Here is a 25,890-nt window from a genome sequence, read left to right on the forward strand (position 1 = left end):
TTATTTTATCCTCTCTCTAGTAATACTGTGGACTGGTATTCTTTTTAAGACCTACTCTAATACACTTATTTATATATTTTGTAAAAGGTATGTTTTTATTCTTAATATCAATTTTTTTTCTTTTTAGCACCTTGGTAAAATCCACCATGTACAGACAGGCATAAGGAAGACCAGGAGTTTATTCATCATCAGAAACTTATCCTATTAGAAACACCATGTATTGGATAATGAGATAATATCTAATTGACCCAATCAGATTCTGTAGCAGATAGAATTCCCTTGGAAACAGACTCGAAGAAGATGAGATTTGTATGTAGTAGAGCTATTAATGTGTGTTCTTGGGAACAATATCTGTTAATAATATAGTAAAACAATGCAAGAAGAAATACAACATAGTTCTCCAAAGAAAATACATCTAAAGTTAGTTGAATTTCCCGAATGTCTTGTAATCATGAAAAACTATATATGGAGTCCCTATGATTACTGTACTTACCTATGGGGTAGTACTGCTCTTATATTTCCATCAGTTCTATCAGTCTTCATGTCCTAAGCCTTAATACATTTTTTAATCAAAAAATCCAGTAATTTCCTAGTGTCCTTACAGTAGATATGGTTGTTTGCTTAAGCCACAGCACTGCTTCCTTTTACTTACAACTCTGATTTTGATTAGGTATCAACCTTCCCACAGGCAGCTTGGATATCCATAGGCTGTGGATGACACATTGGAAACCAATAATGTGCCATTCATCAAACATTCTGGTTAAGCTGTCATTCTACTTGTCAGTGATCTTTTTTTTTTTCAGGAATAGAAATGCAGTGAAATTCAGATCACAGAGAATCATAAAGAAATTTGCTTTTGGAAAAATCAGTTCTGTGTAATTAGCAGTGATTTCCAGAAACATTTCTTCTTCTATCACTGATGTGAAGGAAAATGCAGGTAATCATGATCATTCTTGGCAGTAATTCTACAAGTATGTACAGAACCAATTTTAGGGTGGCATCAATACTGTGGCCAGGAGAGCTGAGAGATAGTAAAACTTGAGCCTTTATAATACTAATGAGCTCCTAAATTGATAAATTCTGAAGATTGTCTTTCTCCTAGACTTCTTCTGTATCAGCTTATTCATAGCAATCATAGTTAAGCTGTTTGAATCAGAGTTCCTTGAGTCAGCATCCTAAATGAATAAAATATTTGTGTTAGAAATGGAAATCTGGAAATAACATTCTAAAATATGGAATTGAGTAAAATTGATACAAGGCAATAAGGATAATATTTTTCTGTCACAGGAATCTGAAAATACTAGTTATTCTACAGAAAAGTTCTTTTTAACTATTGCCTATTGTATATTGTGATGTATCAACTTTTGATGATGGCTGAGTCATCATGAATCCTAGTAGGAAATATTTATGAGATTGAACTAGGTTGAATCTTTTCTTTGGCATTACATAACACCTTAAGATATGGAGAAAACTTTTGTCTGCAAGTGACTCATGAAATCTGAGCGAGAAAAATATGTCTCTGCTAAGAGAGGTCATCTTCACTTATGATTACAATCAAAACATTTGGAAGTTTAGTAATCATGGGCCTGGATGATTTAGGAAAGCTAAGACTTGTAAGAACGTTACTCTAAACGTTTGGGAATTTGAGAGAAAATAAGATTAGAACAAAACACTTGTCCCTCCAAACCTCTTCCAAGCACCTCCTGTAAAGCATTGTGTGACTGATGAAGGGCACAGTCTGATTATTGTGAAGATACGGCTGTCTAAAGCAGCGATATTCGTGCCAGAGGCAGTTGGTTAAATCACCTGGTAACTGAGACCAAGAGGAAAGGAAAGTGTTACATTAAGGTCTCATGGCACAGACAGAGCACAGAGCTTGTTATCATAAACCAGAAACTTCCAGATTCATAGGCCCAAATAATTGCTGATTGTGTATTAGTAGTCGTGCAGTTAATTGAAAACAAGTAGGCTGTATAACTAGTTTTAAAAGAAATGTATACCAAAGTGACCCCAAGCCTGGTTAGAGTATATGATTGCTAAATCTTCTAAAGTAAACACTAGTCCCAAGAATTTTCACCTACAGAAAGTACGTTGCTAAAGTGGTGCAGACCCAGAAAAGAAATTTTACACTGTCCACTCTAAGGTCACAGAGACAACAGGCATGGCTATACTCTGAGAGAGGAGAATAAAAGCTCTCTGATTCACAAGCTATGAAAATCACTTCACTGACAGAACAGGAAGTTTTTGTAACCCTGTCCAACAAGTAAAGTATATTATAGACAACTGCATATTTTCCCGTTGTCCACCTTTACAAAAGGGAGTTTTTTTATTGTAATTATCATGCTTTTTACCACTTTGTGTACAGTTAAGGAAGATAAATCACTGGACCATTGGGAGCCATGTCAGAGGACTGAATACTACCCAGAGATCTTGTACTTCAGAATAAATGCAGTAATTGACTTTGGATTTTCTCCCTTTGGGAAGGAATTAAGACATATTTCAAGTGGGCATGAATTTTTTTTAAATGTATTGTAGAATGTGTGGAATGAAAATATGTATGTGGAATAAGTTCTCGGATAGCCAAAGAGCTTGTAATATTGGATTTTAATTGTTGCTTATCCAGTTATATTCCATATGCCCCCTTCATTTCCCTACTAGAAACTGAATTCATTTTCCCCAAATATCCAGTTCATTCTATGAAGCTTATATAACTTAGTAGAGACTGAGTGGGCTCCGTTTAGTCTAAACCAATCACAATATTTATCTTTACACCTATCAGTGATTGGTTGGAAAATAGAAATGGAATTTACTGAGAATTAAAAGAATTAGGAAGTCAGCTAAGGGCTTCTGGGAAAGTTCTTCTTTGCTCTTCAGTCAAGAACGTAAGAACAGGAATAAGCCTCTAAAACTGATTGCTACTGGCAGTCACCTTGTAACCCTGAGGGCAACCAGTCTTAGCATAAAGCCAACCTGAGGACAAAAGAGATAAAAGACAGATAAAACCAATGACTCTGATGACCTCATTAAGTCGTGTATTCAGTGAGCTTAGAAATCTGCTCCAACTTCCAGTTTTATGAGACAATAGATGATCTCATTGTTTTAGCAAGTTTATATAGAATTCCTATTAATTAATCCAAAAGCATTCTAAATAATATAATCGTATTCCCCATCTATTCCCTCTGGAAAACCTAGAGGGTGCTTGTGAAGAGATTCTATATAGGACAGTTTTCCAGGGGTATCCACAGTAATTCCATACATCAAGCATCTCTGTGGCCTAGTTTTACAGAAAACTAAGTGCTTTTTATTCCATTCTGTCCTCTTTTATGATAACCCCCTGTAAAACTGGATGGTCTATATATGTCTGTACTCCATTTCTGGACTATTCAGGTACTTAGCCATGTGACTTCAGGTTTCCTTGAAGAGCAAAAAATTACACTGGGTATTTATTTCAGTGTCTGGACAGCTCATGATAAGAATATTCTATTTCATTTTAGTTTTGTCAATAGGGAGGGTTGTGTGCCCAGAGGAAAATGATAACCAAAACAGTATAATGTTTTCTCATGCTTGAGCATACTAATGCTGTTAAATATTTCTTCTGAAACACTATGTGTAGTGAATGACTGGAATTCAATCCTAGGTGTAAACTTTAATTTACTCCATCTTTCCCCAGTTTTTATACTTACATTTTTTATTGTCCTTTGCTTTTGTAAGTAATGCCTCTATAAACATTTTCATACAAAATCAGTATTATTCAATAGAATTATTTTTGAATTCCTATTTTAGCAAGATGCTTATGTATTTCAAATTTAGTACTAGGTATTCATTAGGAAATTTGATTCTTGTTATCATGGAGCTTACAAAGTACTGAGGAGAGAGATGCAAAATAAAATCTCACAATAACATATTTTTCTGTGGTGAATACTATCCAAAAAATGTATAGTATTTTATGAGACTAAGAGTGAAAGAACAAACGTGTTTTCCATTAAGAAAAAATCTGAGAGAGACCTTCAAGATTGCAGAGGAGTAACACGTGGAGATCACCTTCCTCTTCACAAATACATCAAAAGTACTTCTACATGTGGAACAACTCCTACAGAACACCTACTGAACGCTGGCAGAAGACCTCAGACTTCCCAAAAGGAAAGAAAATCCCCATGTACCTGGAGAGGGCAAAGAAAACAGAAAAAACAGAGACAAAAGAATAGCAGTGGAACCTGCACATCTGGGAGGGAGCTGTGAAGGAGGAAAAGTTTCCACACACTAGGAAGCCACTTCACTGGCGGAGACGGGGGTGGGGTGTGTGTGGGGGAAGTTTCAGAGCCACAGAGGAGAGTGCAGCAACGGGTGCAGAGGGCAAAGCGGAGAGATTCCTGCAAAGAGGCTCGGTGCTGACCAGCACTTACCAGCCTGAGACGCTTTGCTCACCCGCTGGGGGGCTGAGGACTGGGAGCTGAGGATTGGGGGTCAGATTCCAGGGAGAGGACTGGGGTTGGTGGCGTGAACACAGTGTGAAGTGGTTAGTGCACCACAGCTAGCCGGGAGGGAGTCCAGGAAAATGTCTGGACCTGCCTAAGAGGCCAGAAACCGTTGTTTCGGGATGCGCGAGGAGAGGCGCTTCCTGCTCTGTGTGCCCACAGACGGCAGAGCACAGCCTAAGCAAGCTCCAGAGATGGGCATGAGCCGCAGCTATCATCTCAGACCCCAGAGTCAGGCACGGACCACTAATGCCACCACTGCCACCAAAAATCCTGTGGGCAAGCACAGGACACTACCACACTCCCCCAGGAGCCTGTGTAGCCCGCCACTGCCAGTGTCCCATGATCCAGGGACAACTTCTCCAGGAGAACACAGGGCATGCCTCAGGCTGTTGCAATGTCACGTCAGCTTCTCCCCCCTGCAGGCTCACCCTGCATTCCAATTATTACTATCATACCTTTCCTCCTCTCCGACCTGAGTGATCAAGAGAGCCCTAATAAGCCGCTGCTTTAATCCTTTCCTGTCTGGGTGGGGAACAGATGCCTGAGGGTGGCCTACACACAGAGGCAGGGCCAAAACCAAAGCTGAACCCCAGGAGCTGTGCGAGCAGAGGTTAGAAAGGGAAATTTCTCCGTGCATCCTCAGGAGCAGTGGATTAAATCCCTGCAATCGACCTGATAAACCCTGCATCTGTGCAATACCTGAATAGACAATGAATGTTCCCAAAATTGAGATGGTGGACTTTGGGAGCAACTGTAGATTTGGGGTTTGCTTTCTGCATCTGATTTGTTTTTGGTTTTATGTTTAACTTAGTTTAATTTTTAGTGCTTGTTATCATTGGTGGATTTGTTTATGGGTTTGGTTGCTCTCTTTTTTTTTTCTTTTAATGATTGTGTGTGTGTGTGTGTGTTTCTTTGTGTGATTTTGTCTGTTTAGGTTTACTTTTACCATTTAACCTAGGGTTCTGTCTGTTCGTTTTTCTGTTACTTTTGTTTTTTTTGTTTGCTTGTGTGTCTTTTCTTTTAATGAGTGTGTGTGTCTGTATGTTTCTTTGTTTGATTTTATCTGTTTAGTTTTGCTTTTACCATTTGTTTTGGGGTTCTATCTGTTTGGTTTTTTTCTTCCTTTTCTTTCAAGGCATGCAGATGGCAGGGTCTTAGTGATACAGCCAGGTGTTGTGCCTGGGCTTCTGAGGAGGGACAGCCGAGTCCAGGACATTGGACAACCAGAGACCTCCCAGGCCCATGTAGTATTGGCGAGAGCTCTCCCAGAGATCTCCATCTCAACACTAAGACCTAACTCCACCCAATGGCCAGCAAGCTCCAGTGCTGGATGCCCCATGCCAAACAACTAGCAAGACAGGAACACAACCCCACTCATTAACAGAGAGGCTGCCTAAAGTCATACTAAGTTCACTGACACCACAAAACACACCACCAGATGGAACCCTGCCCACCAGAAGGACAAGATCCAGCCCCATCCACCAGAACACAGGCTCCAGTCCCCTCCACCAGGAAGCCTACACAGTCACTGAACCACCCTCACCCACTGGAGATAAACACAAGAATAGCAGGAATGATGAACCTGCAACCTGCACAAAGGAGACCCCAAACAGAGTAACTGAAACAAAACGAGAAGACAGAGAAATATGTAGCAGATGAAGGAGCAAGGTAAAAACCCACCAGACCAAACAAATGAAAGGGAAATAGTCTACCTGAAAAAGTATTCAGAGTAATGATAGTAAAGATCCAAAATCTCTGAAATAGAATGGAGAAAATACAAGAAACGTTTAACAAGGACCTAGAAGAACTAAAGAGCAAACAAACGATGATGAACAACCAAAGAAATGAAATTTAAAATTCTCTACAAGGAATCAATAGCAGAATCACTGAGGCAGAAGAATGGATAAGTGACCTGGAACATAGAATAGTGGAAATAACTGCCACAGAGCAGAATAAAGAGAAAAGAATGAAAAGAATTGAGGACAGTTTCAGAGACCTCCGGGACATTAAACACACCAACATTCAAATTACAGTGGTCCCAGAAGACGAGAAAAAGAAAGTGTCTGAGAAAATATATGACGAGATTACAGTTGAAAACTTCCCTGACATGTGAAAGGAAATAATCAAGTCCAGGAAGCACAAAGAGTCCCATACAGGATAAATTCAAGGAGAAACATGTCAAGACACATATTAATCAAACTATCAAAAATTAAATACAAAGAAAAAATATTAAAAGCAGCAAGGGAAAAGCAAGAAGTAACATACAAGGGAATGCCCATAAGGTTAACAGCTAATCTTCCAGCAGAAACACTGCAAGGCAGAAGGGAGTGACAGGACATATTTAAAGTGCTGAAGGGAAAAACCAAAACCAAGATTCCTCTACCCAGCAAGGATCTCATTCAGATTCGACAGAGAAATTAAAAGATTTACAGACAAGCAATAGTTAAGAAAATTCAGCATTACCAAACCAGCTTTACAACAAATGCTAAAGGAACTTCTCTAGGCAGGAAACACAAGAAAAAGAAAAGACCTACAATAACAAACCCAAAACAATTAAGAAAATGGGAATAGGAACATACATATCAATAATTACCTTAAATGTAAATGGATTAAATGGTCCAACCAAAAGACACAGACTGTCTGAATGGATACAAAAACAAGACCAATATATGTGCTGTCTATAAGAGACCCATTTCAGACCTAGGGACACATACAGACTGAAAGTGAGAGGATGGAAAAAGATACACCATGCACACAGAAATCAAAAATAAAAGCTGGAGTAGCAATTCTCAAATCAGATAAAATAGACTTTAAAATAAAGACTATCAAGGGATCAATCCAAGAAGATGATATAACAATTGTAAATATTTATGCACCCAACATAGGAGCACCTCAATACATAAGGCAAATGCTAACAGCCATAAAATGGGAAATCGACAGTAACACAGGAACAGTAGGGGACTTTAACACCCCACTTTCACCAATGGACAGATCATCCAAAATGAAAATAAATAAGGAAACACAAGCTTTAAATAACAAATTAGACCAGATACACTTAATTGATATTTATAAGACATTCCAACCAAAAACAACAGAATACACTTTCCTCTGAAGTGCACGTGGAACATTCTCCAGCATAGATCATATCTTGGGTCACAAATCAAGCATTGGTAAATTTAAGGAAATTGAAATTGTATCAGGTATCTTTACTTATCACAACACTTTGAGACTAGATATCAATTACAGGAAAAAAATCTGTAAAAATACAAATGCATGGAAGCTAAATTATACGCTACTAAATAACCAAGAAATCACTGAAGAAATCAAAGAGGAAATAAAAAAATACCTAGAGACAAATGACAATGAAAACGTGATGGCCGAAAACCTATGTGATGCAACAAAATCAATTCTAAGAGGGAAGTTTATAACAATACAATCCTACCTTAAGAAACAAGAAAAATCCAAACAACCTGACCTTACACCTAAAGCAATTAGAGAAAGAGGAAAAAAAACCACCCAAAATTAGCAGAAGGAAATAAATCATAAAGATCAGATAAGAAAGAAATGAAGGAAACAATAGCAAAGATCAATAAAACTAGAAGCTGGTTCTTTGAGAAGATAAACAAAATTGATAAACTATTAGCCAGACTCATCAGGGAAAAAAGGGGGAAGACTCAAATCTACAGAATTAGAAAGGAAAAAGGAAAAATAACAACTGACACTGTAGAAACAAAGGATCATGAGAGATTACTACAAGCAACTCTATGCCAATAAAATGGACAACCTGGAAGAAATGGACAAAATTCTTAGAAAAGTACAACCTTCCAAGACTGAACCAGGAAGATATAGAAAAAATGAACAGACCAATCACAGACCAAGCTCTGGAATTGAAACTGTGATTAAAAATCCTCCAACAAACAAAAGCCCATGACTAGATGGCTTCACAGGTGAATTCTAGGAAACATTTAGAGAAGAGCTAACACATCTCCCTCTCAAACGTTTCCAAAATATAGCAGAGGGAGGAACACTCCCAAACTCATTCTACGAGGCCACCATCAGCCTGCTACCAAAACAAGAAAAGATGTCACAAACAAACAAAACTACATGCCAATATCACTGATAAACATAGATGCAAAAATACTCAACAAAATTCTAGTAAACAGAACCCAACAGCACATTAAAAGGGTCATGCAGCATGATCAAGTGGGGTTTATCCCAGGAATGCAAGGATTCTTCAATATATGCAAATCACTCAATGTGATGCATCATATTAACAAATTGAAGCATAGAAACCATATGATAATCTCAATAGATGCAGAAAAAGCTTTTGACAAAATTCAACACCCATTTATGATAAAAACTTTCCAGAAAGTGGCCATAGAGGCAACCTACCTCAACATAATAAAGACCGTATATGACAGACCCACAGCCAACATCATCCTCAATGGTGAAAAACTGAAACCATTTCCTCTAAGATCAGGAACAAGACAAGGTTGCCCACTGTCACCACTGTTATTCAACATGGTTTTGGAAGTTTTAGCCACAGCCATCAGAAAAGAAAAAGAAATAAAAGGAATCCAAATTGGAAAAGAAGAAGTAAAGCTGTCACCGTTTGCAGATGACATGATACTATACATAGAGAATCCTAAAGATGCTACCAGAAAACTACTAGAGCTAATCAATGAATTTGGTAAAGTAGCGAATACAAAATTAATGCAAACAAATCTCTTGCATTCCTATACACTAATGATGGAAAATCTGAAAGAGAAATTAAGGAAACACTCCCATTTACCATTGCAACAAAAAGAATAAAATAACTAGGAATAAGCCTACCTACGGAGACAAAAGACCTGTTTGCAGAAAACTGTAAGACACTGTTGAAAGAAATTAAAGATGATACAAACACATGGAGAGATATACCATGTTCTTGGATTGGAAGAATCAACATTGTGAAAATGACTATACTACCCAAAATAATCTACAGATTTAATGCAATCCCTATGAAACTACCAATGGCATTTTTTACAGAAGTAGAAACAAAAATTTTACAGTTTATATGGAAACACAAATACCCTGAATAGCCAAAGCAATCTTGAGAAAGAAAAACAGAGCTGGAGGAATCAGGCTCCCTGACTTCAGACTATACTACAAAGCTACGGTAATCAAGACATTATGATACTGGCACAAAAACAGAAATATAGATCAATGGAACAGGATAGAAAGCCCAGAGATAAACCCATTCACATATGGTCACCTTATTTTTGATAAAGGAGGCAAGAATAGACAATGGAGAAAAGACAGCCTCTTCAATAAGTGGTGCTGGGAAAACTGGACAGCTACATGTAAAAGAATGAAATTAGAACACTTCTTAACACCATACACAAAAATAAACTCAAAATGGATTAAATACCTAAATGTAATTCCAGACACTGTAAAACTCTTAGAGGAAAACATAGGCAGAACACTGTGACATAAATCACAGCAAGATCCTTTTGGACCCACCTCCTAGAGAAATAGCAATAAAAATAAATGGGACCCAAATGAAACTTAAGAGCTTTTGCACAGCACAGGATACCATAAACAAGATGGAAAGACAACCCTCAGAATGGGAGAAAATATTTACAATCGAAGCAACTGACAAAGGATTAATCTCCAAAATGTACAATCAGCTCATGCAGCTCTATGTCAGAAAAATAAACAACCCAATCCAAAAATGGGTAGAAGACCTAAATAGACATTTCTCCAAAGAAGATACACAGATTGCCAACAAACACATGAAAGGATGCTCAACATCACTACTCATCAGAGAAATGTAAATCAAAACCACAATGAGATATCACCTCACACTCGTCAGGATGGCCATCATCAAAAAATCTACAAACAAATCCTGGAGAGGCTGTAGAGAAAAGGGAACCCTTTTGAACTGTTGGTGGGAATGTAAACTGATACAGTCACTATGGAGAACAGTATGGAGGTTCTTTAAAAAACTAAAAATAGAACTATCATATGACCCAGCAATCCCACTACTAGGCATATACCCTGAAAACCCATAATTTAGAAAAAGAGATGTACCACAGTGTTCATTGCAGCACCATTTACAATAGCCAGGACATGGTAGCAACCTAAGTGTCCATCGACAGATGAATGGTTAAAGAAGATGTGGCACATATATACAATGGAATATTACTCGGCCATAAAAAGAAATGAAATTGAGTTATTTGTAGTGACATGGATCAATTAGAGTGTGTCATACAGAGTGAAGTAAGTCAGAAATAGAAAAACAAGTACCATATGCTAACACATATATATGGAATCAGAAAAAAAAATGGCTCTGTTGAACCTAGGATCAGGACAGGAATAAAGACGCAGACATAGAGAATGGACTTGAGGACATGGTGGGGGGAGGTTAAGCGGGGATTAAGTGAAAGAGTGGCCTTGACATATATACACTACCAAATGTAAAATAGATAGCTAGTGGGAAGCAGCTGCATAACACAGGGAGATCAGCTCGGTGCTTTGTAACCACCTAGAGGGCTGGGATAGGGAGGTTGGGAGGGAGGCACAAGAGGGAGGGGATATGGGAATATATGTATACATATAGCTGATTCACTTTGTTATACAGCAGAAAGTAACACAACATTGTAAAGCAATTATACTCCAATAAAAGTGTAAAAAAAATAAAATGAAATAAAAAGTAACAAAAAAATCCTTTGAGCGGGACTAATGTTTTTACTGAAGTTTGAGTGCGTTGTTGAGAGTGGGCTTTTCAGGGAGAAGAAACATTTTTCAATGATGTCTAAGTGTCGGAAAGAGCTTTCTGCACTAGAGAAGCTTGAAGAAATATACTGTGCTTGAAGAGGCAAGAAAGTACACAAGATGAAGAATTGGAAGGAGCTAGAATATGCAAATCTCAGATTATGTGAGGAATATACTGGTGTACCAATTACAGATTGCTTAATATAATAACTTCTACATACTTAAAAATATCTGGTGTAGGGAATTAGAATTTTACACAGTATTATTCTTAGTTACCAAGACATAGTGTAACTCAACGTTATTTGTCTAAGAAATTTATAAATAATAGTTTGGCTGCAGTGTGTAGGAGGAGAATGTACCCAAAAGGAGCCCAGGTTTCTGATGTGTATAACTGGATAGGAAAAGCAGAGGAATGGTTGTAACAAAGAAATTAAGCATTTGATTTTGAAGAAAGAAAATGAAATGTGGTATAATATTTAGTATAGAGAAAAACAGAAGAGCCTTGTGTGTTGATACAGTAGTGGTCTACTGGAAAATTCCAAGTGAAGAAACTAAAATACAATAAAGTAATAATGATTAGATTTTCTATGTATTTCTTTATAATAGCAAACATTTTTCATAAAGGCCTAGAAAATAAATATTTTAGGTTTTGAAGCCATATGGCTTCTATCTCAACTCTAGAAATCTACCGTTGTAGAATTGAAGTAGACATAGTATATAGGTAAAAGAATGAGACAAAACTCCACAGATGGATTGAAATTTAATTACAAAGTGTTATCTGGAACTCTATTTCAATAAATTTGAAAACATAATAATGATTTATGTGTAAAATACCAATCTTGATTTTAAATTAATTAGGACACTTGAATAGATCAATCACCTTAGAAAAGAGATGCAGAAAAAGATTTTGCACCTTTTTTTCAACATTCATTCATAATAAAACCTTTCAACAAAGTGTAGAAGGAACTTACCTCAACACAATAAATGTTGTATATGAGAAGCCCACAGCTAATATAATAATTAATGGCAGAAAATGGAAAGCTTTTATTCTAACATCCGTCACATGGCAAGGATGCCCACCCTTGCCAATTATATTTAACATAGTACTGGAATTTCTAGCCAGAGAAAGTAGATAAGAAAAAGGAATAAAAATCATCCAAATAAGAAAGAAAAAATAAAATAATCTCTGTTTTCAGATAATACAGTCATATCTGTAGAAAAATCTAAGGATTCAATAAAAAAATCTGTTAGTATAATAAATTCAGTAAATTGCAGGGTACAAAATCACTGTACAGAAATCAGTCACATTTTCCATAGTCAATAATACTGTATTGCATATTTAAAAGTTGCTAAGAGGGCTTCCCTGGTGGCGCAGTGGTTGAGAGTCCGCCTGCCGATGCAGGGGACACGGGTTCGTGCCCCGGTCCGGGAAGATCCCACATGCCGCGGAGCGGCTGGGCCTGTGAGCCATGGCCGCTGAGCCTGCGCGTCCGGAGCCTGTGCTCCGCAATGGGAGAGGCCACAACAGTGAGAGGCCCGCGTACCGGGAAAAAAAAAAAAAAAAAAAAAAAAGTTGCTAAGAGTAGATCTTAAAAGTTCTAATCACAAGAAAAAAATTTTTTAACTTTGTATGGTGATGGTTGTTAACTAGACTTATGGTGATGAGCTTTCTGCAATATATACTAATATCGAATTATTACATTGTACACCTGAAACTAATATAGTGTTATATGTCTATCATAACTGAAAAAAATCAGTCATATTTCTACACATAAACAATAAACTGTTCAAAAAGGAAATTAAGAAAAATTTCCCATTCACAGTAACAACCAAAAGGATAAAATACTTGAGGATAAACCTAACCAAAGGGGTGAGACACAGTGAAATGGAAAGATATCCAGTGTTTGTAGATTGGAAGAATTAGTACTGTTGAAATGTTTGTACTACCCAAAGAGATCTACAGATTCAATGCAATCCCTATCAAAATCCCAATGACGCTCTTTGTAGAAATAGAAAAAACAATACCAAAATTCATATGGAACTACAAAAAGCCCCAAATAGCCAAAGCAGTCTTGAGCAAGAAGTGTAAAGCTGGAAGAATCACACTTCCTGATTTCAAAATACATTACAAAGCTACAGTAATAAAAACAGTATGGGACTAGCATAAAAACAGACATGTAGAACAAAGGAACAGAGTAGAGAGGCCAGAAATAAATCCAGGTTTCTGGTTTCTAAGGACAACTGATCTTCAACAAAGCTGCCAAGAACCCACAATGAGGAAATGATAGTTTTCTTTAATATGTAATGCTAATAAAGCTGAATATTAACATGCTGGAGAATGAAATTGGACACTTATACCACATACAAAAATCAACTCAAAATAGATTAAAGTACTAAATGTAAACCTGAATCTATAAAATTACAATAATAAAACATAAGGAAAAAGCTTACTGAAATGGGTCTTGGCAATGAGTTTTGGGATATGACACCAAAAGCCCAGGCAACTAAAGCAAAATAGACAAACAGGACTACATCAAACTAAAAAGTTTTGGCACAGCAAAAGAATCACCAGAATGAACTGGCAACCTAAGAATGGGAGAAAATATTGCAAATCTTATATCTGATAAGGAGCTAATATCCAAAATAGGTAAGGAACTCATACAAATCAATAGCAGAAACACAGACCAATTTAAAAAATGGACCAAGGGCCTGAATAGACCTTTGTCAAAAGAAGACATCAGAATGGCCAAAAGTTACATTAAATGCTGCTCAATGTCACTAATCAAGGAAATTCAAATTTAAACCTCAATGAGTTATTACCTCATACCTGTTAGAATGACTGTCATCAAAAAAGACAAAGAATAACACGTATTGGAAGGATATGGAGAAAAAGAACCTTTGCCCACTGTATGTAGGAATTTAAATTCATATAGCGATTATGGAAAACAGTAAGGAGGTTCCTCAAAAGATTAAAAATGGAAGTACCTTATGATCTAGCAATCCCACTTCTACATATACAGTATATCCAAAAGAAATGAAATCAGTATCTCAAGATGATCTGCACTCCTATGTTCGTTGCAGTATTATTCACAACAGCCAGATAAGGAAACAACCTAAATGCTCATCAATGGATGAATGGGTAAAGAAAATGTAGATATATAATAGATTATTCAGCCTTAAGAAAAGAATGAAATCCTGACACTTGTGGCAACATTGAGGAACCTGGAGGATATTATGCTAAATAAAATAATCCAGATTCAGAAAGACGAGTACTGTGTGATCTCACTTAATATGTGGAATCTAAAATAGTCATGGAACTCATGGAAACAGAGAGTATAATGGTGAGTTCCAGGAGGCAGGGTGGGAGGAGGAAAGGGGGAGATGTTGGTCAAGGGGTACATAGTTTTAGTCATGTAAGATGAATAATTTCTAATGAACAGCAGTGTGACTATAGTTAACAATATTGTATTGTATACTTGAAATTTTCTGAGAGGGTAAATCTTAAGGGTTCATACCAGGCGCACACACACAAAAGCAAATGATAACTATGCAAGGTGATAGATATGTTAATTAGCTTAAGTGTAGTGATTATTTCACAATGTTTACATATATCAAAACAAAGCTGTACACTTTAAATATAAATAATTTTTATTTGTCAATTATGCCTTAGTAAAGCTGGAAAAAATAACAGAAAAGAAATGAGGTAAAGATATTTGGACAGTTAATTTGTCTACAAACTTTATTTTTTTTATTTGCTGTACGTGGGCCTCTCACTGTTGTGGCCTCTCCCTTTGCGGAGCACAGGCTCCGGACGCGCAGGCTCAGTGGCCACGGCTCACGGGCCCAGCCGCTCCGCGGCATGTGGGATCTCCCCGGACCGGGGCATGAACCCGTGTCCCCTGCATCGGCAGGCAGACTCTCAACCACTGGGCCACCAGGGAAGCCCCGTCTACAAACTTTAAATGATAAGTAACTTTTATGATATTGAACCCATTTCAGTCATGAAATAAGATGTAAAACTTTTTTATTCATTTTGTAAAATAAAAATATAGCAACATAAAAAGATTAATGTTAAAGCCCAGTTCTATATCAAATGTAATTGATATGTTTATATATACAATATAAATAATATAATAAACAGTGTTCTGAAAGCATAATATTATGATAAACTAGAATATATTGCAAGACTGATAATTTAGCTCAATAACAGTAATCCTATCAATACATCTCATAAAATAAAACATTAATATTTTCTCTAATATCCAGGCAAATTTCTTGGTATCATTTGAAATTTGTTTTTAATAAAATCTCCAAGCAAAATGGAAATTGTAATCAAAATCGTTTATCAAATTTTAATAGCAAGCAACACTTTAGATAACAGGTCTCTAAATCGTCAACATGGAGAAACCAGGATTAAGACAGAGAGGGATAGCATCCACATTATTATGCAATATTATTATAAATTTTCAGTTACAACCAATAAGATAACATGAAATAATCTTTATAAATTTTAAAAATGAAGAGACAAAATATATCTTTTTGATGATGTATTTTTGTACCTACCAAAAACTAAGAGACAAGTCAATTCTTAAAAAAAACTATTAAGGGATCTAGGAAAATTGAAGGGATGTAAAATATAATTTATAATTAGGTCTTTCCTATTAGAAGTAGTAATAGGATTTTTTAATAATCCATTCAACACAGTAGAAAAGCTGTGATACTTTGGAATAAACTTAAAGGGAAAGTACCCAACTTTTATGAAGAAAGTAATACAGTTTTATTGAAGGACATAAAACAAGACCAGAACAAAGGGAAGGAATGTACCGTATTGTTTGATGGAAACATAACATGTTTATGAAATCGTCTATTTTTCCAAAATTATATTAAAATTCAATGTGATTCCAATTTAAAATCAATTTTTAGTGTTATGCTGTGACCTTTATGCCAATGTGAAAGTTTTCCTTGTTTGTTTGTTTACAAACTTGGAACTATTTATTGATTGTGAGGAGAAACTTATGTACAAACAAGGCATGAGGAGAAGGGGGAAACTGTCCAGTGCTGGCAAAGGAAGTGGGGGCTGGAGAGTGGGCCTGACAATACACCAAGAATCAGGAGAAGTTTTCTGAAAACTAGCTCAACTCCTAAACATGCTTCATGGGAACTAGGCTTTGGGACACAGTCCATGTGGAAGGGGACAGACAAGGTTGGTTCTAGAAGCCAAGAAGTTTAACTCCAGTGGAGTCCCTTCAGTGGAGTCTGATCCACTGTGGTAGGGACATAACCCCCTCCGAGATCTACTTTCAATCATAGCTCCCTCTGTAATTTTATTACAAGGAGCCTCCAGTCTTTGAGCCCGGGATGTTGGCGGTGGGTCAGAGCACCTTAACTAGCCACCAAAATTATTCAGAGAATGGTTATGTGAGAATCTTCTAGATTTTAATGTGTAATATAGCGTAAAACAAATAACAAACCAAACTCAGAATCTACAGAGAAAATATCCAATCATAATGAGGATAAAGAAAGACAAAATCAGGAAAACTGAAGCTGAGAGAATTTCTGGCCAGTAGAATGGTATTAAAGGAAATACTAAAGGATGTTTTTCAGGCTGAAGGGAAACACCGCCCATTGGAACTCATGTATAGACGAAATGAAAACAGAAATTGTTGTTATTAAAAAAAAAAACAGCATTTTTCCTGCTCTTAATTTAGTTGAAGAACAACTATCTGTATTAAGCCAAAATAATTACAGTATATGGTATAACTGTCCCAGGCAATACAAAATAAATAAATAGTGAGAAAAGAAATCAGTGAAATAAAAAAAACTACTCAACATAAATACAATTAATAGAGACAAAAGTTGTTTTTCCTGAAAAAAGTTAATAAAATTGATAGACTCCTAACATGACTATTTAAGAAAAGGGAGAGACGGTGAATGTGATTACCAATATTAGGACGTAAAAGTATTTATTACCACAATCGTGAAGGATTGGAAGAAGAAGGCAGCCCAGGGCTTGTGTTGAACTAGAAATCAGAGTGGGATTTGAGAAAAATCAAGTACTGACATTTCTGGTAAGACATTGATGGTGAAGTTATCCTTAGATTTGGCAACGTGGGGTTTGGTGGGGTCCTCCAAAGACCACTTTTAATACAGCAAGAGGAGCGATGCCAAACTATAGTTGATTAGTTGAGTAGTGTTTAGGTGATCCTTTGAAAAAAAAATTGTATGCAGATAGTTCCTTCAATAAGTTTGGCTGTGGAGTAGAAGAAAATACAGTCTACCTGGAAAGGAACATATAGTCAATATGAATTGTTTCCTTCTTTCTTTCTTTTAATCTTTTTTATTTAAAAGTAAACTAATGTTTACACAACAGCAAGGAAATTGGCCAGCAGAACAAAAGAACATTAGTTCCCCTGCTCTGTAAAAGATATTTGGAGATAAATGACATCAGTTGTTTTTATTGTCTGAAAACCTTGCTGCAAAGAACCAATAATCTTGGTTAAATGTAAAAATATAATGTTTTTTTGTGTGTGTGTTCACCTTCCTTTGAATAATAAGAAGACTCTTAAGGATTTATAATTGTAGCTTATTGAATGTAACATTCACAGTGGAACTGACGGCCAGTTAGTCAAGGATCTGTTGAATTAAGTAAAACTGCAACTTACATGCTGTAAACAAAATGAAAGGGGAAAAAGCAGCATTAATTAAGAGAAAAAGATTTTAAAATCTTGTAGGCAACTGACCTCTGCTTCAGATGAATGCATTTATGTACACACAGATACATTTAAGTTTAGTAAATGTATCTTGAATTCCATGGATAAAATGGCCCAAAGTCTATAATTATGTTGTTCATTGTGTTAGGCAATTATTGTCAATTTTAATGCTTTGCCACTGTATCATGCCTTAGGCAAATACTCTCCATGTTCATGAATATTGGAGAGAGCAAGTCATAAATCTGTAAACTGAACATAAGCATCTTTCAAGCTGTCGGGCCTCTTGCAGTGCTTGCAAAGCTTAACATATTTTAATCTGTGCAGTGCTGTTATTATTTGCTGCCTTCCGTCTTTCTGTCCATCTTCCTGCCTCCTGTCTATCCATCAGTCCATCATTTTTTCCAATTAAGGGCAAGCTTGATGACAGACATGACAGGCACTCATTCTCCAATGCCACAGATTCTAAGTAGAAGTAATTACTGTGTATGAAGCAGAAGCTGTGCACCAGTGTTGCTACCACATGTTCCTATGACAGTCAACTTGTTGAGTAATAGGCATGGGTATGAAGGGTGGGGAATACTGAATGCATTCTCAGCAAAGATTATGACAATCCTTTTCTATTTTTACCAAGTGAAAGTGAAATTTACGTTTCTCTGAATTGATAATTGAGGAGCTCATTTGATAATGGATACTGGGATACTCTGAATAAGGCAGCCCTGGAGGGGAAGAGTTTTGGAAAAATGCTACACATTTTATGTACAGAAATATCCTTGACTTTCTCTTGTTATAGGACTTGTCATTAGAAATAAGGAAACTGTAACTTGCAGCTAAGCCATGATAATATCTATTTATTCAGCCATAAGTAAATTATGTATAAAATATTAGACACACATAATTTGTATGTATCACCACATATGATTTGTCTATATTTAGTAAACTCAGAAGGTATTTTTCTGTTTGTAACCCTATTATAGAAGATGTACATGTAAACCAATGTAGTAATCCTTGGCTCTTAAAAATAAAAATAGTGAGTTGGGTATCTGGTTAGAAATGCAAGTTTTCTGAGAGTCAAAAGAAAAATACATCCAAATTATATTTACTAATAAAATTATATCAGAGTAGACTGCAGGCAATCATTTTACTTGGTCTGGTGTGATATAATTTGAAATGTAATTTTTGTAAAGAAGCAGGAGATGCCACTTTTTACAGTGATATAATACCCAATGACAAGATTGTTGTCTGTAATATAATGTACCCAATTAAGGGGGCCTGGGATTTGCTTGGGGGAAATGACTGGTTCTGTGTTTGAGGCAGGAAATGCATAAGATGAATCTAACACATATTAAAACACCAGAAAAATTGGCTACTCCAAACTAATGGGGTCATGTCAAGAGGACCCAACAGTCAGTCAGCTTGAATAGAATCTTTAAGCCAATGATAAGATAGTTAAAAAAAATTTTTTAATGACCTCACAGTTGATTAAAACTCTAAATGTAGAAAATGAGTTCATAGATATAGTGATAAAAAGAAGAAAAAAGTAACATATCAAAATGATAAAAGCATTAGAGTTTGCTTAAACATCAACTAATTACTCTCAAAATAGATAATGGTAAGGAAATACACATTTTACTATCTTTATGGTAGGAACTGTATTTTAGATAGTCAAATAGCTCTGAGGGTCACTGTTCTTAAAAATGAATTCTATCTCAAAAATGGAGAAGAAATGATCAAATTTAAATAACTTTTTGCAATCTATATTGAAATAATGGATTTAGGCAACAGTATGATGGCTCTTACCATTGTACTAAGGTGGAATGCTAATGGGAAGAATTATAAAGAAGGAGTTATGTCATGACTGGAATGCAGTAATCAATCTTAGTATCAGAAGCAGGCTACCATGAAGGTAACTAAGCTTCAGCTTCAGGTTCCCTTATTTGCCTATGTCACTTCCAAGCTCTGGGAGGGGCCAGAACAATGTATGATGTTTGAAGAAATTAGTTAGGTTTTATGAATTTTAATTTTTGTGTCTGTAATTTCTCTACTATTCTAACTAAACATTTATATTTGTCACCTTTTTTGTAATTCTGTAGGCTTTTTGTTAAAGAAGAGACTTCAAATTGTAAAAGTTTCAGGCCTTAACTAATCTAGACTTATTCCTGATTAGAATCACTAGTCCTGAGACAAACAAACATACTATGCTTCTCCATGTTATGCAATTGAATCACCCAAAATTATGTACACAGTATTCTTTTTTTTAAAATAATTATTTATCTATTTTTGGCTGTGTTGAGTCTTCATTTCTGTGCGAGGGCTTTCTCCAGTTGCAGCAAGCAGGGGCCACTCTTCATCGCGGTGTGTGCGCCTCTCACTATCGCAGCCTCTCTTGTTGTGGAGCACAGGCTCCAGATGCGCAGGCTCAGTAGTTGTGGCTCACGGGCCTAGTTGCTCCGCAGCATGTGGGATCTTCCCAGACCAGGGCTCAAACCCGTGTCCCCTGCATTGGCAGGCAGATTCTCAACCACTGCACCACCAGGAAAGCCCTACACAGTATTCTTGACAAAATTTTTGAAGTTTAATATAGTCAAACCTTTATATCTAACTAAAATATTCAGAAAATATGGAGAACAGGGAAAAAGTTAAACTACCTCATGAGGAAGCAATCAATAAAATCCAAAATTTGGAGTGTAGTATAGAATAATTGCCTACATTTCTTTAAAATTTTAATAGAATTGAAAAAAATTAAAATGGAGGATTTTGCGTGATTTTTTAAAATTCTGATGTTATCAAAAACTGTGAAAATACATTTTTTAGAAGGTAAAGGAAATTGATTATGAATTGAATATTATTACATGACATTAATAAATAATTAAATTTGTAACAAGTGCTAATGTAATTGTGTTTATGTAATAAATATTTTTATTACTATTTTTGAGATTCATATTAACTTTAAAGTTGTTTGGTTTAAAGAACAAATATTAGGGGATAGATTTAAAACATGTTTTTTTTTTAAGCTACATGATGAGTTCATAAGATTTATTGACCTTTATTCTTTTGTAAGTATTTGAAAATTTTTATAATTTAAAAATATTTGTTAAATTTCCCCATAAACACTCTGTTTACTTACACCATGACCAAGTGGGATTTATTCCTGGAACGCAAGGGTGGTTCAGCATATGAAAATCAATCAATGTAATATTCATACATCACATTAGCAGAAAAAACCAAACCAAACCAGAACAAAACACATGATCATCTCAATGGATTAAGAAAGAGCATTTGACAAAATTTAACACATTTCATGATAAAGACACTCTAAAAGCTAGGAATAGAAGGAAATCACCTCAACATAATAAAGGCCATATATGAAAAACTCATAGCTAACTTCATACTCAATGATAAAAGATGGAAAACTTTTTCTCTTAATATCAAGAACAAAAGAAGAATGTTCTTCTTCAACACTTATATTCAACATAGTCCTGGAAGTCAACCTGGGCAGTTAGACAAGAAACAGAAATTTAAACATTCCAAATCAGAAAGGAAGAATTAATCTTATCTCTGTTCACAGATGACATGACATTATATGTAGAAAACCAAAACAATTACACCCCCAAAAAGAGAAAAAACGGAACTAATAAATGAACTCAGCAAAGTTATAGGATACAAAATCAACAATGAAAATTAGTTGCATTTCTGTATGCTAATGATGAACAATCAAAAAGGAAATTAAGAAAACCATTCAATTTACAATAGCGTCAAAAAGAATAAAATACTTAGGAATAAACTTAACCAAGTAGAAAAAATATTTACACTGAAATTAGAGAAACAAATTTTAAAAAGACACAAATAAATGGCGAGATGTCCCATATTCATTGATTGGGATATTCAATATTGTTAAAATGTCAACACTACCCAGAGTAAACTACAGATTCAATGCAATACCGATTAAAATCACAATGATTTTTTTTTTTGCAGAAATAGAAAAACCCATCCTAATGTTAACATGGAATTTAAAGGGACCTCAAGTAGTCAACTGGTTTTTGACAAGGATGCCAAGACTATTCAATGGGGAAAGAAACATCTTTTCAACAAGTGGTTTTGGGAGAAGTAGATGATCTACATGCATTAAGAAAGGAAGTTATGCTCTTAACATATATAAAAGTTAACTGAAAATGGATCAAAGACCTAAATGTAAAAGCTAAAACTATCAAACTCTTAGAAGAAAACATGGCAAAATTTCATGACATTGGATTTGATCATGCTTTATTGGATATGACACTGAAAGCTCAGGCAGCAAGAGAAAAAATAGATCAGTGGGACTTCATCAAAATTTAAAACTTTTGTGCATCCAAGGACACTATCAACAGAGTGAAGATGTAATCTACAGAATAGGAGAAAATATTTACAAATCATATACTGCATAAGGGATTGATACCAAAAATACCAAAAGATGTCCTACACCTCAGCAATAAAAAGACAGGGCAGTCCAATTAAATATAAGGGAATTGAGTGGACATTTCTCCAAAGAAGTTGTATGGGTAGTGCATGAGCATATGAGAGGATACTAAATATCACTAATCTTTAGGGAAATTCAGACTGAGAGCAGGATGGCATGTCACCTCACACACTTGGGATGGCTGTTGTTGAAACAAAACACAATGGCAGGTGTTGGCAAAGATATGCAGAAATTGGAGCCCTTGTGCTTTGCTGATGGGAATATGAAATGGTGCAGTGGCTCTGGAGGACTGTCTAGTCCTCAAAAATTGTACACCGATTGCCATGTCATCCAGCAGTTCCACTTCTGGGTATATACCCAAAAGAGTTTGGAGTAGGGACTTGAACAGCCACTTGTACACCTATGTTTTGGCAGCATTTTTAACAGTAGCCAGGAGGTGGGGGTAACCTAGGTGTCTATCCAAGGAAGAAAGGATAAACAGAATATAGTTTATGCATACTGTTGACTATTGTTCAGACTTGAAAGAGAAGGAAATCCTGGCATATGCTACAGCAAGGATGAACCTTGAAGATGTTATGCTAGAAGAAGTAGGCCAGTCACAGAAGGATAAATGTTGCAACATCCCACTTGTGAGGGAATAGCTAGGGTGCTCAGGTTCATGGAGACAGATACTGTTACTTGGGGCTGTGGGGAGGAGGAAATTGGGAGTTGGTATCTAATGGGTATAGAATTTCAGTTGGGGAGCATGGAGAGGTTCTAGAGATGGATGGTGGTGATGGTTGCTCAGCAATGTGGGTACACTTAATGCCACAGAGCTGAAGTGAAAAGAATTGTGGATTTTGCCACGATAGAAAAAAATGAAAAAGTATTAATGAAATAATATTTAATTAAAAATACACAAGATATATAAAAATAATGTGTTTATCAAAAGGCATGCATAACTTCATATTTATCCTTTCACAGTTACAAACTCAACCTTTCTCAGTAATGTCTGGTGGTAAGTATGGATTGATGCTTTTCACACTCATTAATCAATAATGTAGACTCCTGTGGGGACCTCCTTGAATTTTCACATGTACAGTATTACATCAGAAACAAGCACTACTGAAAGAAAAAATGAGGAAGAAACAAAAATAAAATCTTTATCATCTGTCATGTATGCACTTACACTGGTAGCCAGCAAATTTTTCTTTAAAACTCCAAAGAGTAAATATTTTAGACTTTTCAGACCATACAGAGTTTTTTGTAACTACATAATTCTTCTGTTGTTGTATAAAGGCAGCCATAAACAATACATAAAGGAGTGGGCATGGCTGATTCCAAGAAAACTTTACCTACAGGAACAGTCATGGGCCAGCCCTGGGTAATTTGCTGACTGTAATCTTTACCATGTAGTAGTTTGATTGCCAAGAGCTCCAGCTTTTCTTTGTGCACTCAGCTGAAGCTAATGGCTAGAATAAATTTAACATAGGTATGCCTGTAAAGTGCACTGGGAGGCCTCCTCAATAATTGTAGCACTTATGATTGGTGTTGGAATCATCCCAGGTTTATTCCTCTTCCATTATCTTTAACTTAAGAATTGCCATGTGATTTGCTTTGGCCAGTGAAATGTGAACAGAGTATTATGTGGATTTCCAATTGGAAAAATTGAAATACAGGTGCAACTTGCCATCTAACCTTTTGCCTACTGCAGTGGTTGTAGAATTACGTGTCCAGAATGAGTCTGTATCACCCTAGATTCCTGAGTGACAGTTATAAGCAGAAAGCCGCTGCAGTACCACAATAGATATGCTTAATTGGCAAGAAATAAATTGTGACTGTGTTAATCCAGTGAGATTTTGTGATTGTAAATTATCACATCATAATTTAATCCATCCTGCTTGATAGTACACTATTTGATTAATAATTGTGTAATTTTAAATTTTCATTAATTGTAAATCATGATTTGCCAATATCTGAAGCAGCGATTAAAGGAGTTTTATGTGAAAGGGCATCGACAGACTTGTATCTGCATTGTAATTAGGGATTACAATGCATATTTTATAGTGCTGAAGAATTCTGGAAATCTATGTCTTTCTGAAGCTGACCTAAGCATTATGACATAGGCTCTTTTAGCTCACAGCCCATATTTGATGTTTATTTGGAGTACCATAAATCTATATCAGTGCAATTTTTATAACTTCTGTTAAATCTTGACTATCAGTATGAAAATTAGGGATTACAATGAATATTTTATAATGCTGATTTTAATACTGAGGCATGTCAAAATAAAGTGATTTTCCTTTACACATAGAAGAAAATAAAGATGTCAGTCACATTCCTTCCCTCTGCCTACTGAGAAAGCTCATCCCAATTATAAAACATCATGCTTTTTATTACAGCTCTGTTTAACTGTATTTAAATAGAAAAACTCTAATGTATAAATTGATAAACATAACATGAATTCTAAAAATCAGGATCAAAGAATAAGTTGTATTGTGCATATTGCTAATTCATATAGTTCATTTCATTATAATGTATACCTGACTTTATAATATTGGACTTATAACCCTTTATCATGAACATTTTAAAAATAAAATCCAAATATCTACAGCATGCCAGTTGGGTCTCTGAATTTTATGTACCTGATCATTCTGATACACAGCGTTTGTCACCTTAGTTTAATGTGCAAAAAGCGCTGAGAGCATCTTATTCCATATTCCTTGCCACAGGTATAGACAAATGATGACAAGCTGTGAATCTAAAAACTGTCTTTAACGGTCTATTAGAACAGGTTGAATATTGAGAGTGAAAACATTTACTGATAAAATTTCTAACTCATGCCGCATTGGGGAATGGATGACAGAGGGAACGGACTCCTGGCAATCAGCACACACTAGAGAAAACATAAACACGGAATGTCTTTGCAACCTTTGTCACCTCCTATTTGCTTTACATTTGTCATTAGTTTTAGTGAATAGGAGCTGGGTTCCAAGAAATCTCTGCAGGTTTCTTCAACTTCTCTCGTCTCTGAGCTTCTGCAACCAACACGTCTGCTTGAACCCATCAGCTGTGGTAAGTGTACATTTAGAGTCTTAAGGGAATCTGCAACTTGAGTGCAGGCAGCACCAAAGTAAAGATCCTACATGGCTTTAATACATTTATACATTTTTAAAATCCCATTTTAGGTAAATTTGTCCCTGAGATCAGTGTATGTGAAATCTCAAGTAAAGCCTTAAACATGTGCTTGAGACACTGGTGTTTCACAGACTTCAAAGGCAACAGATGTGACAATCCAGGGTAAGTCATTCAGTGCCAATTTAGTCAGAGACTGGGAATATCAATGATGTTATGCTTTAATTTGAGTAAATATATTATCTGATTTATTTTTTCTTAGCAAAGTGTCTATTCATTAATTTTTTACAGCATTTTTATATAGTTTATTTTGGCTTTCATTTTACAGCCTCCACTCAGTTCCACAGCTACTTAGGTCAACACCATTTTCCCCAAAACT

General features: G+C 35.9%; 1 protein-coding gene across 10 annotated transcripts in view; it reads left to right on the forward strand.

Moving 5' to 3' along the window:
* Nucleotides 1-25,662, forward strand: part of LOC307195711 (uncharacterized protein) — a 123,653-nt gene extending 97,991 nt beyond the window's left edge. For 3 of the 10 annotated variants that reach the window (XR_013830932.1, XM_079940075.1, XM_079940073.1), the window contains one exon: nt 804-3,864. Coding sequence is in view for 2 of the 10 variants with exons in the window: in XM_079940075.1 (XP_079796201.1) it covers nt 804-820 (17 nt within the window). In the remaining 8 variants the exon portion in view is untranslated. Of the gene's footprint in view, nt 1-127; nt 3,865-21,916; nt 22,077-25,350 lie in introns of those variants that run through there. The other 7 variants (XR_013830930.1, XM_079940072.1, XR_013830927.1 and 4 more) reach the window with 6 other exon arrangements.
* The last annotated feature ends 228 nt before the right edge of the window (nt 25,663-25,890 follow it).

The sequence above is a fragment of the Stenella coeruleoalba genome (genome assembly GCF_951394435.1).
Source record: "Stenella coeruleoalba genome assembly, chromosome: 13".
NCBI classification, from domain to species: Eukaryota; Metazoa; Chordata; class Mammalia; order Artiodactyla; family Delphinidae; genus Stenella; species Stenella coeruleoalba.